Source organism: Balaenoptera borealis (genome assembly GCF_965194805.1).
Source record: "Balaenoptera borealis genome assembly, chromosome: 7".
In the NCBI taxonomy this organism is placed as follows: Eukaryota; Metazoa; Chordata; class Mammalia; order Artiodactyla; family Balaenopteridae; genus Balaenoptera; species Balaenoptera borealis.
In genome coordinates this window covers 14178899-14194632 of record NC_138864.1, presented here as the reverse complement: position 1 = coordinate 14194632, position 15734 = coordinate 14178899, and the positions used below count along the sequence as shown (strand labels likewise).

The window sequence follows — 15734 nt, the reverse complement described above, 5'->3', positions numbered from 1 at the left end:
CACGGGCTTAATTGCTCCACGGCATGTGGGATCTTCCCAGACCAGGGCTCGAACCCGTGTCGCCTGCATTGGCAGGCAGATTCCCAACCACTGCGCCACCAGGGAAGCCCCCGGGAATTTGTAGTTTAAATGCCAAAAAATATTACCAATTCCCTTCCCAAGGGTCCAGTCAGTTTGCATTTCCATCAATACAGTGTGAGAGTTCTTGTCCCTTTCCACTTTCCAGAAGGCAGTGTATGATCAAACTTTTAAAAATCTCTGCCATTATAATCATGAAAAGAAAGATATTGCATTGTTGATTTGAAGTGCATTTCCTTAATTATAGGTGAGTTTTGCTTGTTCTTTCTTTATGTATGTTGATACCTTCAGTCAAGTATGGTGAGGCCTGGGTATCATTCTTTCCCTTTAAAGTGAGTTGATTTTATTATTTGAATCTCCGAGAATAACCTTATTTTTAGGGAATTCCCTGGCAGTCCAGTGGTTAGAACTCCGCACTTCCACTGCAGGGGTCACGGGTTCGATCCCTGGTCAGGGAACCAAGATCCTGCAATCCAAGTGGCCAAAAAAAAAAAGAAAAGGACCTTATTTTTAAGCACTGAGAAGACATCTCATTGTGACCATTATTCATTTATTGAATAAACAGGGTTCACAGCATTTCTAAAACCTTGAGATAGATAGATAGAGATAGGTTGAGGTAGATTGATAGGTAGGCAGATAGATAGATAGATAGATAGATAGATAGATAGATAGATAGATAGATTGCTGCTGGGCTGTTTGACAATGACATCATTCAAAGCAGATGGACTGGGGACTGGCCAGCCCTCTCACCTTGCAATTAATTGATGCCACATGTTTTTTCATTGCAGCAATTCAGCTTTGTGTCCTTGCCCACTGATGTGCTGGAAATTGAGGTGAAGGACAAGTTTGCCAAGAGCCGCCCCATCATCAAGCGCTTCTTGGGAAAGCTGTCGATGCCAGTTCAGAGACTCCTGGAAAGACATGCCATAGGGTAAACCTTGACCAAGAGCTCAGTATCACTAGGCAACAGCCAGCAGGCCAGGCCCAAGGGAGGCAACGATACAGTCTCATAGAGACTTGAACTGAAAAGGTGGTGCTGTATTTCCTTGGCTTCTCCCATTAATTATGTTGTTGAGCTACAACATTTAATTAAACAGACCCTTCCCTTTCCCCTAGTTTGCGTACCACTGGTTACTTATGCAAGAGAGTAAAAATTCCTAAGACACTATAGTGAAAGAAGCCCTTAATGCAGCATTTTTTCTGTACAGATAGAAATTAAAATTTGTTTTACTACGAAGGATAACATTTCATTCATATGCCTGTCTTGTGTGTAGGATTTAATCATTTGTGACATTTCCATAACAAGATGAAATGCTGGGTTACTAGACCAGAGCGCCTTAGAAAACACTAGTATTTATAGAAAATGCTAGATAATATGTATGAAATTTTAAAAGCATAAATCCTTATGGTGCAACCACAATTATGTTGCTTGCATAGTTCAGTTGTATATGAGAATATGTTTCTGCGTTTTGTATCTTCTACATTCATGTGCATTCAGGGTTCTCATTAAACTCTGACCAGATAAAATCCTTGTACATAATATGTATTTCCATAGGTAATGGCAACTATATTTGAAAACACTAACTCTCTGGTCATAGATATGCCTCAATGCGATACTTAGAATGATATCAAAGGAATGAGGAAAATTATGTAGAATTTCCAAGGGTCTTAATTTAAAGCTCTTTGGATTTTCAGAAGGACTTTGGAATCACTCACAGTTATCATAAGGACATGTAATCAGAACCTGATAGCGTGTGTGCAGCTGTGTGCACATAGACACGTGTTAATTCTCAAGCCAAAGGGAGTTGACATTTACGAAGCTACAGTCGTGTCTCAAACAAGGTGTTTTGCATTTTCACTCAAACAAACAAAAATATACCTAAAGAACGTAAAGCTGTCTGTGGCACATAGGGACTAAATGATTCTAAACTGTTCATTTTTAAAATAGCAAACTGTATGCCTTTTAAAATAAAAGCAGCTCATGGGACTACCCAGGCGGTCCAGTGGTTAGGACTCCGCGCTTCCACTGCAGAGGGCGTGGCTTCCATCCATGGTCCGGGAACTCAGACCCACCATGCCGTGCTGTGCGGCCAAAAAAAAAAAAAAAAAAATTTCTAAAATAAAGCTCAGAAAGCTCCCTCGATCCCTTGGCCTGTAACATCACAGCCCTCAGCTCTCTGCCTGGCTGGCTGCCTCCCTCCTTTCAAGTCCTCTACCCACGCCTGCCTCAGCTTCACATTGGAAATATCACCGCTGCCTTGAGCCCTTTATGTAGTGGTCCTGCCTCATGCCCCCAGCTGGATGTAAGCTATTTAAAGGCAGCGGTATGCATTACCTGCTGTGTATCACCGGCAGCAATTTTTACATGGAAGAGGCTCAAAAAATATTTGTTGATAAAGTGAGTGGAAAGCAAAGGAAAGAAAAACGTGGAAAACAAATGCAAAGCATGATCGATTTAATTTTTGTCTCACTGTCTGATGGTCTTTAGGCCTCCTCTGATTCCAACGAGGCTTGGGGTTCAGGATCTCTTATGGTCGTAGTAGACCTACCTCATAATATTGACCAAGGCCCATGTCAATATTGTAGCTCATTCTATTTTCCCTGCATATAATGCTTTATTTAATGGGCTTCCTAGAAACTCCAAGCATGAAACCAGGGCTTCCCAAATAGAAATACTAAGTCAGTGGATCACTGGGATATATGTTGTTTCCTAATGCTGGTGCTTTCTAGGAAGAAACATTAAAACACTACCAGCCAGTGACTTATCTTTTTATTGGAATGTCACAAATGAATAAATGGAGTGACTACAGAATTATCTAAGTAACAACTGGTTTGGGAATATGTCTTTGTTATTATTGGGTAGAGTGGATTTGTTCATTTCTGAATATCCCAAGGTAATCACTCTTCCTATTTAGGCGAAGGTAGGGGACCATGTACTCTGCTGAAGCTGCATTGTTGATGAAACTATAATAGCAAAGTTTCAGGTTGATTTCTCCCTCGATAATTGTCTTCCTAGTAATTAAAAATTGCCTTGAGTAGGAAGAGGGAATGGTGCCAGAGTCCAGGGTGGAGTTTCAGAGTCTCTCTGTGGGACCCTGGAGTTGGTGTAATCGGAGGTCATGGGCCAGTGGGCCCAGCCCACAAGTCTTGCTTTGCTCCGTTCTGCAGCAGGTCCCTTTCTGAACCACTCCACAGGGTCCCTGGTAACCAGAACAGCATCCTTCCATAGATATTAGAGATAGATAGATAGATATCGCAAGACACGCATCTGCTGCTGGCACTCTCTATTGTTAAGGGCATATTTGGAAAATATCAGCCTGCACAGGAAAAGCAAGCAAAGGATATCCATATCTTTTCTTTTTTCTTTTTTTTCTCTAGAACACAGGTTGGCAAACTTTCTGTAAGGAGCCAGAGAGTAAATATTTCAGGCTATATAAGCCATATGGTTTCTGTCGCAACTACGCAGCTCTGCCATTGTAGCATGAAGTCAGCCCAAACAAGAAGTAAACTTAATAATAAGCAAGGCTGCATTCTAATAAAACTTTTATTGATGGAAACTGAAATTTGAATTTCATATCGTTTTCACGTGTCACAAAATACTACTCTTCTTTTGCTTTTTTTTTTCCAACTATTCAAAAATGTAAAAAGCTCATGGCCTTATGAAAACAAGTGATGGGCCAGATTTGGCCCATGGGCTGTAGTTTACTGATCCCTGCTTAGGAGTATTCGATAAGGATTTTCTTGAAGGTTTTCATCGCTGTTGAGCAGATGTACTTTCCCATCTTTCCCTTAGGACCATCTCATATGTACCCGAGCAGATCACCACCTCCTAAGAGCAGGGCCTCCCTGGGCTTGGCTGCTTCACCCACTGAAGCACACTGCGTGGTCTTTAGGAGGACAGGTATTGACCAGATCTGTGACGGTGCTTATTTCCTTCTAGGGACAGGGTCGTTAGCTACACACTTGGCCGCAGGCTTCCAACAGATCACGTGAGTGGACAGCTGCAGTTCCGATTTGAGATCACTTCCTCCATCCACCCAGGTATTTTCAGCATGTACTTTCACGTGTTGTCCTAGCCGAGTGTCATAGCATGGTTCCTTTCCCCAAAATACAATAACCATGGTTCTCTCCAGTCGTGTCCTAGGTTTTGTGGTTCTCTATCTGTCTTCTCCATTTGAGGCCTGGAAGCCAGTGATCTGTTCTGGAAGCCAGGTTGCTGTCCCCCATTTTATGTTTTTTTTTTTTTTTTTTTTTTTTTGGCTACACCACATGGCTCGTGGGATCTTAGTGCCGCAACCAGGGATCAAACCCCAGGCCCCCTGCAGTGGAAGCACAGAATCCTAACCAGTGGACCACCAGGGAAGTCTCTGCTGTCCCCCTTGATGGAGAGGCTCCTCTCCATTCGGTGACCCAAAGGTAGAGGGTTAGACACTCGAGTGGGAATTGACAAAGAGGCCAACGTGGGTAGGGAGCCATGTCTAATTTATCATTTTACTCCCAGCATCCACATAGGACTTGCTCAGTAGACGTTGAAACATTACATACATGAGTGAGTGAATGAAGGTGATACATGTCATAGTGTTGAACTGCGATTACCCAGTGGTTTTTTACAATATCGCAGGAAAAATGAAAACTATAAGTTGGACAGAAAACTTGAGAATCATCCCGTGTTCAGTTTTTCAGGCCAAAACATATCTCCAAATCAGAATGATGAGATGCCTCTTTATTCCCCTCTTGCTCTTCTCCTACAACCCCCCTCGTAAGTGTAGATCACACTGAGAATTGTCTGGTCCTCCTGGGCCACATTTATAGGTTGCCATTAAAGCTAATAAAGCTTTTGAGAATTCAGGGTCTGAAGTTTATCACTGCCCACTCATCAGGCAAAAGTTGCACTTTTCTATGCCCAGTATACAAAGCAGATTGTAAGAAAACACTTGACTGTTTCGTCCTTTCAAATCCAGCGTTTTCTACATTCTGAGAATAAAACTGACTCTTCCTTCAGTGTAGCAGTAAGGACAGCTTTACAGTGCACCGGAGAGATTGCTTTTCTTCGATGAGTGAATAGCACTAGGGCTTGAAATGGGAATTCCTATCTGGCAGGGATGCCAGTAGAGCAACTGGGGGAAGGTAGAGGTAAACCATGCTTGCTACTCCTTGAATGGGTGCTTGGTATGGAGACCTGGTTTATCTTCCACTGCAGTAACCTCCATATGTTGGAAAACTTCCAGTCTGAGCCACTGGATGACTGTGGTTGCTCCCATCATTGGCCTTTCCTTCTCTCTGGTCACCTAAGAACCCCATTCTGCCACCCTGGGGGACCCAGCCGTAGTAAACACTCTGAACCAGTATAATTAGTCCTGCCTGGAGCCAGCAAGGAACTATAAACTGTGCCCCCCATCTCTGAGGTCTTCCATGTAGCAAACATTTATGTGCCCAGAACTGGGGTAGTGCTAGGCTTTGGGCATTTTAATCAAAAAATGAAGTTCCTTGAAACAGAATTCTCAACTATATCATGACTGTAAGTTGTCCTTAACATAAGGAGAACTCATTCTTGCAGTATTTTTAGCAGAGCTTTGGCCAATGGGAAACCCTCATCAACCCCTACCTCCAATATCCTAAGGCAGAAATCCCTAGGATGGCTCAGTCCCCCAGAGCAGACTAACACTACAGTGACGTTTTCTTCTTGTCCGCAGATGATGAGGAGATTTCCCTGAGTACCGAACCTGAGTCTGCAGAAATTCAGGACAGCCCCATGAATAGCCTGGTGGCAAGCAGCCGTGGGGAGCCCCCTGGCACTAATGCACCAGAGCCCTCGGGGACCTCGAGGCCGGAGCAGCTGAGCCAGGGCAGCGCGGTGGGCCCTGCAGGGACCGAGAGCCTGGAGCTTGCCAATCCGGTTGAGGCAGCCGCAGGTACCACGGAGGCAGGAGACGATGGCACGGTCTGTGTGAGGCCTGAGGGGGCTGGGGAGCTTCCGGCCCCCCGGCCAGAGGACACGGAGCCCGCCCTGAGCGCGGAAGAACTGGCCGAGCGGCTGGACCTGGGAGGGGAGGCGGCCCTACCCGGGCTGCTGGAGGACGGTCGAGCCCCGGGCAGCCCCGGGGAGCCAGTGGCCGAGGAGGCGGCGGCAGGGAGCCGGGCTGGGGGGCAGGAGGAGGAGCAGGTGGAGGAGGAGGAGGCGGGCGTGTCTGCCCTGGGGCAGGGGGAGGACAGGCTGCCGCTGCGGGCTTCGGGGAAGAGGAAGAGCAGGCCGTGCTCCCTGCCTGTGTCCGAGCTGGAGACGGTGATCGCGTCCGCCTGCGGGGAGCCCGAGACGCCTCGGACCCACTACATCCGCATCCACACGCTGCTGCACAGCTTGCCCTCTGCGCAGGGCGGCAGCGCGGACGACGACGGCGCGGAGGAGGAGGCCACCCTCAAGGATGCGTCGGAGAAGGAGGCGCTCAGCGAGGTGGACACGGTCGCCGCCGCCGAGCCTCCGCCCCTGGAAGAGGATGGAGAGGCCCCCGAGGGGGCCACTCCAGGCGCGGCGCCCCCGGGCCGCTCGGGCTTGGCCAACGGCTCGGTCCCAGATGGCGACACGCTCCCCAGCACGGGGAGCGAGAGCGACTCCAGCCCGCGGCAGGGCGGGGACCACAGCTGCGAGGGCTGCGACGCCTCCTGCTGCAGCCCCTCGTGCTACAGCTCCTCGTGCTACAGCTCCTCGTGCTACAGCACCTCGTGCTACAGCAGCTCCTGCTACAGCGCCTCCTGCTACAGCCCCTCCTGCTACAACGGCAGCAGGTTCGCCAGCCACACCCGCTTCTCCTCCGTGGACAGCGCCAAGATCTCCGAGAGCACCGTCTTCTCCTCCCAGGATGACGACGAGGAGGAGGAGAACAGCGCCTTCGAGTCGGTGCCCGACTCGGTGCAGAGCCCCGAGCTGGAGCCGGAGTCGGCGAACGGCGCCGGGTGGCCAGACGAGTCGGCTGCCCCCACCGGGAGCGTGGCCAGAACCGTGGAAGGTCTGGAGTCCCCCGTGGCAGGGCCGAGCAGTCGGAGAGAAGGTTAGACCTCACACCCGATCAGAGAGAAAATAGGACCACCAGGGGGACGCAGGCCTCACCAACATGGTTTCAAAACAAGAGGGAGAGGCTCAGTCCCCAATGAGGCTGCTGCAGCAGCTGCGTGTGCCTGTCCTGTACGTATATGTGTGCATGTGTGTATGTGTATGTCAGTGTTCCAGACTGTGGGTAGCTGACACCCCGCCACTGCTCAGATACACACCAAGAATTACAGCTAGTTGCATGTGAGTGTATACTTGTGTGTGTGCTTCTCGGTTTTAACTGATCACGGGTTATAGGGTACATGTTACTCTCTAGTCTTGACAACAACCAGAGCATCAAGGCCAGTATCAAACGATATAAGCAGGAAGTGATCATCAACATTAGGTGGATAATGTGTCAGTATCTGCTGGTCCCCAAAACATATTGAAGATTAGCAATAAATGTTAATATAACTGGAAGAACATTGAGATGACCTGTTTTAGAATTGAACTAACCTGGGTACAAATGGATATGTATAGCCTACATGTATGTGTCATGATTTCTGTCTCCTCGATCCTGTTATTGTTGTTGGTTTTGTTTTGTGTTGTTTCGGGGGTCTGGGGGCTATTTTGGCTAATGGAAGGGAAGAATAACATGAATGTGTAAATCGCTTTGTCTCAAGTAAGATTCGAATCCAGTAGGTCCCCCCTTTAGTTTCAAAATGTATTCCGTGTCTTAACCAAAGACCTTCCTTCTTAGTCATGCCTGTGGAATCATATATAAAATTAATTTGCATTTCCTTATCCAGAATTGGGAACCACCTTCCAATCAAGTGACAGTGACCTCAAGGGAAATAATTTAAAAGTCATATAATAATATGAAATAATTCAGTTGTTTTAAAAGAGAAAAATATAGGTTCTGCTCTTTTGCTGTTCTAATTTCTTTAAATTAGCCTCCAAACAAAATGCGATTGTCTTGTCTCTAGACTGCAGGCTCATCAAGGGCCAGAGTTATAGCTTCTTTATGTTTGAATTCTCAGCACTTAAACAAACGCCTGGCACCTACAAATTTTTACAGGAACTAACGTGAGCTTAAAAGAAATAATTTTAAGTACTTAACAATGCCCAATTCTACATTTTAGAGAAAGAAGGGGTGAGGGAAAGTGGCACATAGGATAAGGAGAAGCCCAAGGAAATTGGTAATAAAGAGACACAGGGAGAAAAACCATAGTGACATACAATATGGAAAGGCACCCATGAGTGTGAGAATGGGGTGGACAATTCCTTTCTTTAACAAGGTTGTTTTGAGTCCCTTCTTTGTTCTGAGCCAGAGGCTTTGTGCTGGGCACAGGAAGATGGATTGGCAGTAGGTATGTGTGGAAGGCACTCAGTAATTACAATAGAATTACAAATAAGTATATTACAAGGAGTTTGGGGGATACACCCATACAAGGGCACAACTCGGAGCTGCCAGGGATGTTTAGACCAAAGTTCAGCAAATTTTTTCTGTAAAGGACCAGATAGTAAAAATTTTAGGCTTTGTAGGTCAAGAGGCAAAATCAAAAAACTCTTCTCACCCAAGGGGTATTTTTTAAAACAGTTTTACCTTTAGAAGTGTAATGACCATTCTTAGCCCGGAGCCATACAAAAACAAGGCTGGATTCGGAGTTTGTCAACCCGTTGTAGCCAATGGGTATACTTTGACCGCCATGTTGGGAGACAGTCCACACATGGGTAATTGAAAATTGACTCAGTATACATTGATATAAAAGCATGTTTAACAACAACAACAAAAAAAGACACTGCCCATGCCTTTGAGGGCCTAACAGTCCAGCAGGGGGAAGCCATCCCCTTAACTGAAAGGACAGGAAAGTGTTTCAGGGCCGTAGTGGAAGTCTGTGTTTGTAAAGAAATTTCTAGCTTCCTGAATTTTTTGCAGATTGTAAACTCGGAAAAAGTTAAGAAGCACCTACATGCTTCACTGTGGTGGTTACCAAGGGCAATATGAGGATTCCTGGGAAGGACTGTTGATCTCACGAAAGCTGTGCATACCTTGGCGTGTGACTTCCTCCAAACAGTTCTCCTCTCCCTTGGTAGTGAGTCCCCGGGGCTAATGGGATCGGCATGGCAGATCTGTCCCCTACTGGCTACCATGTTTCCAAGAGCACTCAAAGAAAGCACATGTGCCTGATTATATGCATGTGTGCCCTCTTCTCCCATAAGAATCTCTGCTGCCCCCTCACCGTGACTTTGAAGATTGCAAATTCTTGCCCAAGGTTAGCCAAGGTAGATGTACTATATACATGCCCACGCAGATGAGTCTGCAGCAATTTGTGGAGGATGTCTTCTTTATCTACTTTTTGCTGCTTTTCCCTCCATAAAAACCTTTTTTTTTTTTAATCTCAACATAAAATGGTTTTTTAAAACCTGCAGGTCAAATGAAAAAAGTAACATCATATGATTATGAGCTCAGCCCTGCCATCAGGCTCCCCTGGGTTTATAGTCAGTCCCCCCACTTCCCAGCCATGACACCTTAGCCAAGTTACCTAACTGCTCCAAGCCTCACGTGTAAAATGGGCGCAAATGTAGAACGTACCCTAAGGGGTTATCGGAAAGATTCAATGAGATGATTCGTATGAAGCGCCCAGCCTCTCACTGAGTGAGGGTTCCTCCAGGTAGATGAGCAGCGAGCCTCCCTTTTAAATTAGAATAAGTTTCCTTCTCAGAAGGTCTAGCAGGTCTGACACTTGCTTTGTATTTGAGGCGAAGGGGATGGTGTGGAGCCGCGGGCTCTGGCAGAACAGAATTGCTTCCTTCCTCTGTGCGCTCCATTCATTCCGTTGGCCGAGATGCATCAGTCACATCAGTGCGTTTGCTTGGGGTTCACAGGCAGGTGGGGTCAGCTCCATGAACTCCAGCAAGCAACACTATTATGTTTCCACTAGCTTGGAGGAGGAATTACCCTGATTGGTTGAATTAATTATGATGAGGTAAGTTTGTTGTTGTTCTTTTTTTTTTTTTTAAGAAACTAAATTAAACATGCAGCAGCTGGTGACATAACAACTGTACCATTGTTTTTTTAGTTTCTGACACTAAACATATATAAAGACAAACATGAGTGTGGTATCCACTAAATTCAGAGCCCAGCTTTGAAACAGGAGTCAGTTTGCAAGGAGCTATGTGATGGCATGAGGGGCACCTTCCTTGACTTTCCTTAGTCTCCAGGGACCCCAAGAATGTCAGTCACACACCAGAGTTTGCACAAGAAATAATATTATATATTTAACATTTAAAAGGACCCTTTGTTCCTGAACACATCCCTGTTTTTGTTTTCCAATTAGCTCTAGGAATTAAATGGCTAAATTAAATCCACCTAACTTCCTTCCTAGCTAATTTCTTTTATGTTTTTAAATCAGTTCTGTGGATCTAGAGTGAGAAGAAATAAGCATCCTTTCCATGTATGGACATTCTGGGGAATATTTTTGAAATTTGAGATCCCATGAAGATCTTAACCACTGTTTTTCACAGTTTCTCTCTTTTTAGCCCAAGGAATAATGGAACACTCGGTATTTGCATCAGCCATGGAGGGCAGAGGAAGGAAAAGGCCTGACCTTTGTCCTCTGGCCAATAGGGGCTACTGTGAGAAATCCAGGATGGTGTTAGTGGGGAGTTACCAGTCTGAGAGCTGTCTCGTGGCCTGGGCCCTTCTAGCTCCCCAGAGATCAAGAGCAATTGCCTCTGATTATGTGACCCAGACAGCTGGTGCTGTAGGCCTTCCATCCACATGGCCAGTCTACAGGCAGTGTTACAAGGACCTGAGGGCATCATGAAATAGGAACTCCATTGTACAACATTGTTCAGTTCATCATAAGTCTGCCTGAGAGTAACATTAGCTGTGTCTGTTATAATTGAGGGTGCGCATTCTGTGGATATGTTTATTTCTAAAATTTCTCCATGTCTGTCTTTCTTCTTCCGTCTATCCCACTTCTGTGTTTCAAGTTTTCCTGTCTCGGTCTTCCTGCCTCTTATCTACTTCCTTCGTCTCTTGTCTTTTTCCAGAACACCCTGGCTTATCAGATTCTTCCTCAGAATAATCTGGAACAGTCACAAGATGCCATAGCTCCTTGGCCCTGTACCCCAGCCCCTAGCTTCCATACTACAAGAAGTTACCTTCTTGGCCCACTTGTTCCTTAACCCCATCTCAGAAAGGCACCAGCTAAGAGTTTCATTCCAAACACAAAATCTCTGAAAGATGGCCTCTGGGTAGCCCTCTGATGAAACCTGTCCAAACAAGGAGCTGTCATTTTTGCACAGACCCCTTGAACTTTTATGAGACCTTATAAATGCTGCCCTTCCCTCCAAAAGGCCTGTTTCTTTTCCTGGGCTAAACTCAGGCTCTGCTCATTTTCTTTTGTGTCCCTTTCTGATGCCACCTTCCCCTCAAGAAAATTCAGGTGGTTACAGAATCAGACCCCAATCCTACCTGTTGGTCTGTTGCGGTACAGATCACAGCCATGGAGTGTTTGGCTGTTTTTTTTCGAGTTTCTTAAAAAATATAGTTCCCTCTATTCACTGGCTCATGAATGACTCTGTATGTAGCAAACTGACACAGAAAAAAATCAATTGCCTGCTCTTTTTTTTTTTGAATTTTATTTTATTTTTTTATACAGCAGGTTCTTATTAGTTATCCATTTTATACATATTAGTGTATATATGTCAATCCCAGTCTCCCCAATTGCCCACTCTTTGGGGTTTTTTCTTGCAGTAGTTTGTTTTACAGTCATGCTTTTTTGCTGACGTTGCCATGGCAATGAATGAATCTGAATGTCTCGACTATCTTGTCCATAGGTGAATGTCCTATACTCCATAATTCCCAGCCAGTAAGCCAGCTTCCTTCCTTGAGGCCTGAACATCACCACTACCCAACAATCGATGAGCCTCTTCCACCAAGTAAGCTTTAGTTTTGAAAATCTATGTTCATAACTCTTCCCATCAAGTCTAAGCAGGTCAGTATGAACTTTGTATATAAACATCCAAACTCTTCCTCCACTCCATACCTCACACTGTGATCAAAAACCAATATGGCACCTACCATAGGAATTGGTTGGTTGGTTGGTTTTTTGTCGTATGGTTTCAGGATGTGATCTTAATGAGAAAACCCAGTATTTTCAGCGCCCTTCAACTTCTGAAATGGAGAGCATTTCTTTACAAGACTTGACTAGTCCTTGCAAACTGTTCATGACCCTTAATTCGCAAATTTTACTATATTATATTTAAAAGTTTGCAGTTCAAGATGGAATAATCCTATTATTCTCCATGGGACCTTTTACGGTTCAAGCATCTCCACGTAATAAAACATTTCAACCCATCAGGACCCATGAACTTGCATTTTCCTTACTCTAATTTGCACCAATAGGTGACAGCCTCAAATTTTTTCTGTAGTTCTTAGAGGTTTCCAGGCAAAATATCATCTTTAGGGATAGAATTCAACAGCACATTCTCCTGGTAATTGTAATGTGTAATTAATAATTATCTAACTGGTCATTTGAACTTGGGAAAATCAATCTCAGTGACTCAGTTTTCTTATTTGTAAAGTAAAGCTTTAATTTTCTCATCTGCTAAATGCTAGATTTGGACTAGGTAGTCTCTAGATATCATTTCAGTGTAATTTACCCTTATAATATTCCCTTATATATAACATTTGTAAGAAGGAAATGACACCCCAGACATTATATATTCACTTAGCATCAGATATGTTCATGAATTCTAGAACATCCCTGTTTTGGTTTGGGCTCATTTTTTAAGCAAAGATAACCTTTAAAATTTGATAAATTTTACAACTGCAAGATCTTTCCAGGATGCAAGGAATCAGTGTTTCTTTACATTCTTTTGCCTGTGCTTACATTAAGCCGTTACAGTTTTGAAAGAAGAAAGGTTTATTCCTTAATTCATCTGTTCTTGGCAATGTGATATATTTTACATTTACACCATTCTTCTCCTATTCAATTGTAATTTATCAGTGATAAACAGTGTCTTTAATATGTAGAATAACTTAAAGGAGTACCACATTTGTTTGGAGAGACCAAGACAAACATTATGTCCTTTAACTTTTGATGCCTGATTTCTTTCTTTATACATTGATTTATGGATATTCCATAAATGAATAGTAAAATTTCAGTGTCACTAGAGATAATTCCTACTTAGAAAAATACCTATAACATGTTCTCTCCAAGAAAGGAACATTTTCCCCACAACAAAAAAACCTATCAATGGGTGTGTACATGAATTGACCTTCAACCCATGCAAGAGTAATAACTAGTTATACATACAGATATTGTAAATAATTGAATATAATATATTGTTTTAAAGAATTGCTTTATATAAGCTGCTTTTGACAATGAAAACAAATTTCTTCCAGATAGGTTTCAATTTTCTGTCCATGTGACACTGAAAAATATTAGAAAAGTTGGTAGTGAAACTAACAACTGAATTTTCTTAATCTCACGTAGTACATGGATGACTTCATCAGATAGTTATTCATTGAATAAGTATCTATTGAATGCTTACTCTATGCAAGGTACTGTTCTAGGTAAGCAAAAAAGGCAAAGATCCCTGCCCTCAAGGAGCTTACAGTCTAGGCTGGTAGAGACAGATAATAAACAATAAAAAGAATAAATGAAGAAATAGTGCAGCACATCAGATGGTCTTAAGTGCTGTGGAAAAACAAAAGCAGAGCAGGGTAAGGGGAATCTGGAGCATGTGGTGGTGGCTGGTTTGCCATTTTAAATAGGGTGGTCGGGTACACTTCGCTGACAAGGCAACATTTGAAGCTAGACTTAGAAGTGGTAAGAGGGTTATCCACCCAAGTATTGGGGAGGAAGAGCTTTCTGAGCAAACAGAGCGGCCTGCCTGGTGGGTTTGAGAAACAGCAAGAAGGTCAGCGTGTCTGGATGGAGCAGATTTGGGAAGTGAGGAAGCAGCAGGTGAAGAGGTCCGTCTATCGGGGGCCCAGATCCCCTAGGGCCTTGTAGACCACTTAAGGGTTTTGGCTTTTACTGTGGATGAAAGGGGGACGTTGTAGGTTTTTGAGCAGAGACGTGGCATTGCCTAACTTAGGACTTAAAAGGTTTTCTGTGTTGACATTGAATTGTGAGGAGGAAAAATAGAAGCCTGAGACCCAACATAACGTTCTTGCAGGTGAGAAACAGTGGTGGCCTGAGCTGGTGGGGAGCAGAGGACGTGGTGAGAAGTGGTCAGATTCTGGCCAGATATTTTGTGGGCAGATTTGCTGACAGATTGGATGTGGTGTGTGAGATAAAGAGAAGGGTCAAGAATGACCTCAGGAGTCTTAACCTGGAAGGATGGAGCTTCCTTTAACTGAGAAAGGAAGAGAAGGCTGCAGATAGAGCAGGTTTGGGTGGGAAAGAGCTGAAGCTTGGTTGTGATCGTGTTATATTTGAGATGTCATCCAGGTATCAGTGTCGAGAAGACAGTGAGATGCAACTGAAGTTCAAGATAAAGGTCTAAACTACAAACGTGGTATTGCACTTGTTAATGTAAAAGTACAAATTTACAGGCTTTTCTTGGTATAATAATTAAAATAGGATACATTATTAGGCTCTACATTGTTCTTAGACTTCATGGAAAATACATAGTTTAATATCTGACAAGTCTCCCCAACCACAAATGAATGGACACACATGAATGACTCTAACTGTCCCAAGGTCATCCGTAAAGGTATCATTTTCAGGAGTCTGTTTTGGCATCACAGGGCCAAGTCCATCGGACATGCTGAGGCCTGAAGTTCCATTCGGAACATGTTTTCTTTATGCGATACTGTTTATACAGTATGTGAAAGCAAATTCTTTACAAAGCAACCCAGAAAACACACTTAGAATCTCTAATTGCACTTAGGTGTTATTTTCTGATTATTTATAAGAGTTTTAATTAGCACTCTGCCTTCCAGGTAGTTAATGTATTGACAAGAGGGCCTAACTGTCTGGCTTGCCATTCTTTTCCGTGTGTGCCTTGGAAATATTGAAACTCGTAGAGAGAAATTATTATTATCGCCGCACCATACTTGAGTTATTTTCCTTGGAGAATCTGTGAGACTGGAGGCTTGTCTTTGAAGGAATCCTTCCTTTACTGTGGGCACCTGGAGGGCAGGGATGTGTGTTAGTCAGCAATGTGTCTTCAGGACCTGGCATGGTCTCTAGTTCATAGTACAAGGAAGAGTTTGTTCAACTGAATTGAGTAGCACGATACTCTTCAAAGATTAATGCTCATTCTTTGTTGGATGACAGTCATGTTGGGTTCAAGAAAAAAAAAAAAAACACCCAGTTGCTGCTAGTTTGGAAATCACTGAAATTTTTTAATGTTTGGCTCGAGATTAATTACCTAGTAGTTACACAAATATACAATTTCATCAATGAGCTAATTAACATTTACAACTAACAGTTGACAACTGGATCATCTAGTAGTCAATTTTAATCACAACCTTCTAGAATATATTTATACAATCTGACCACATTTTTTTCCTTCAATTTGTCTTATAAGTTGAATTTGGTGTTTTCTGGTATTTTTAGTTTTCCTTGGGCATTATTTGGCAATCCCTCAAGTAAATGTCAGACAT

At 43.8% G+C, this 15734-nt stretch overlaps 1 protein-coding gene across 2 annotated transcripts in view; it reads left to right on the top strand.

The window, feature by feature from the left end:
* Nucleotides 1-15734, top strand: part of HECW1 (HECT, C2 and WW domain containing E3 ubiquitin protein ligase 1) — a 467976-nt gene that overhangs the window by 355359 nt on the left and 96883 nt on the right. For both annotated transcript variants that reach the window (XM_082399702.1, XM_082399703.1), the window contains exons 7-10: nucleotides 867-1009; nucleotides 4019-4119; nucleotides 5772-7124; nucleotides 11951-12052. In XM_082399702.1, the coding sequence (XP_082255828.1) occupies nucleotides 867-1009; nucleotides 4019-4119; nucleotides 5772-7124; nucleotides 11951-12052 (1699 nt within the window). The remainder of the gene's footprint in view (nucleotides 1-866; nucleotides 1010-4018; nucleotides 4120-5771; nucleotides 7125-11950; nucleotides 12053-15734) is intronic.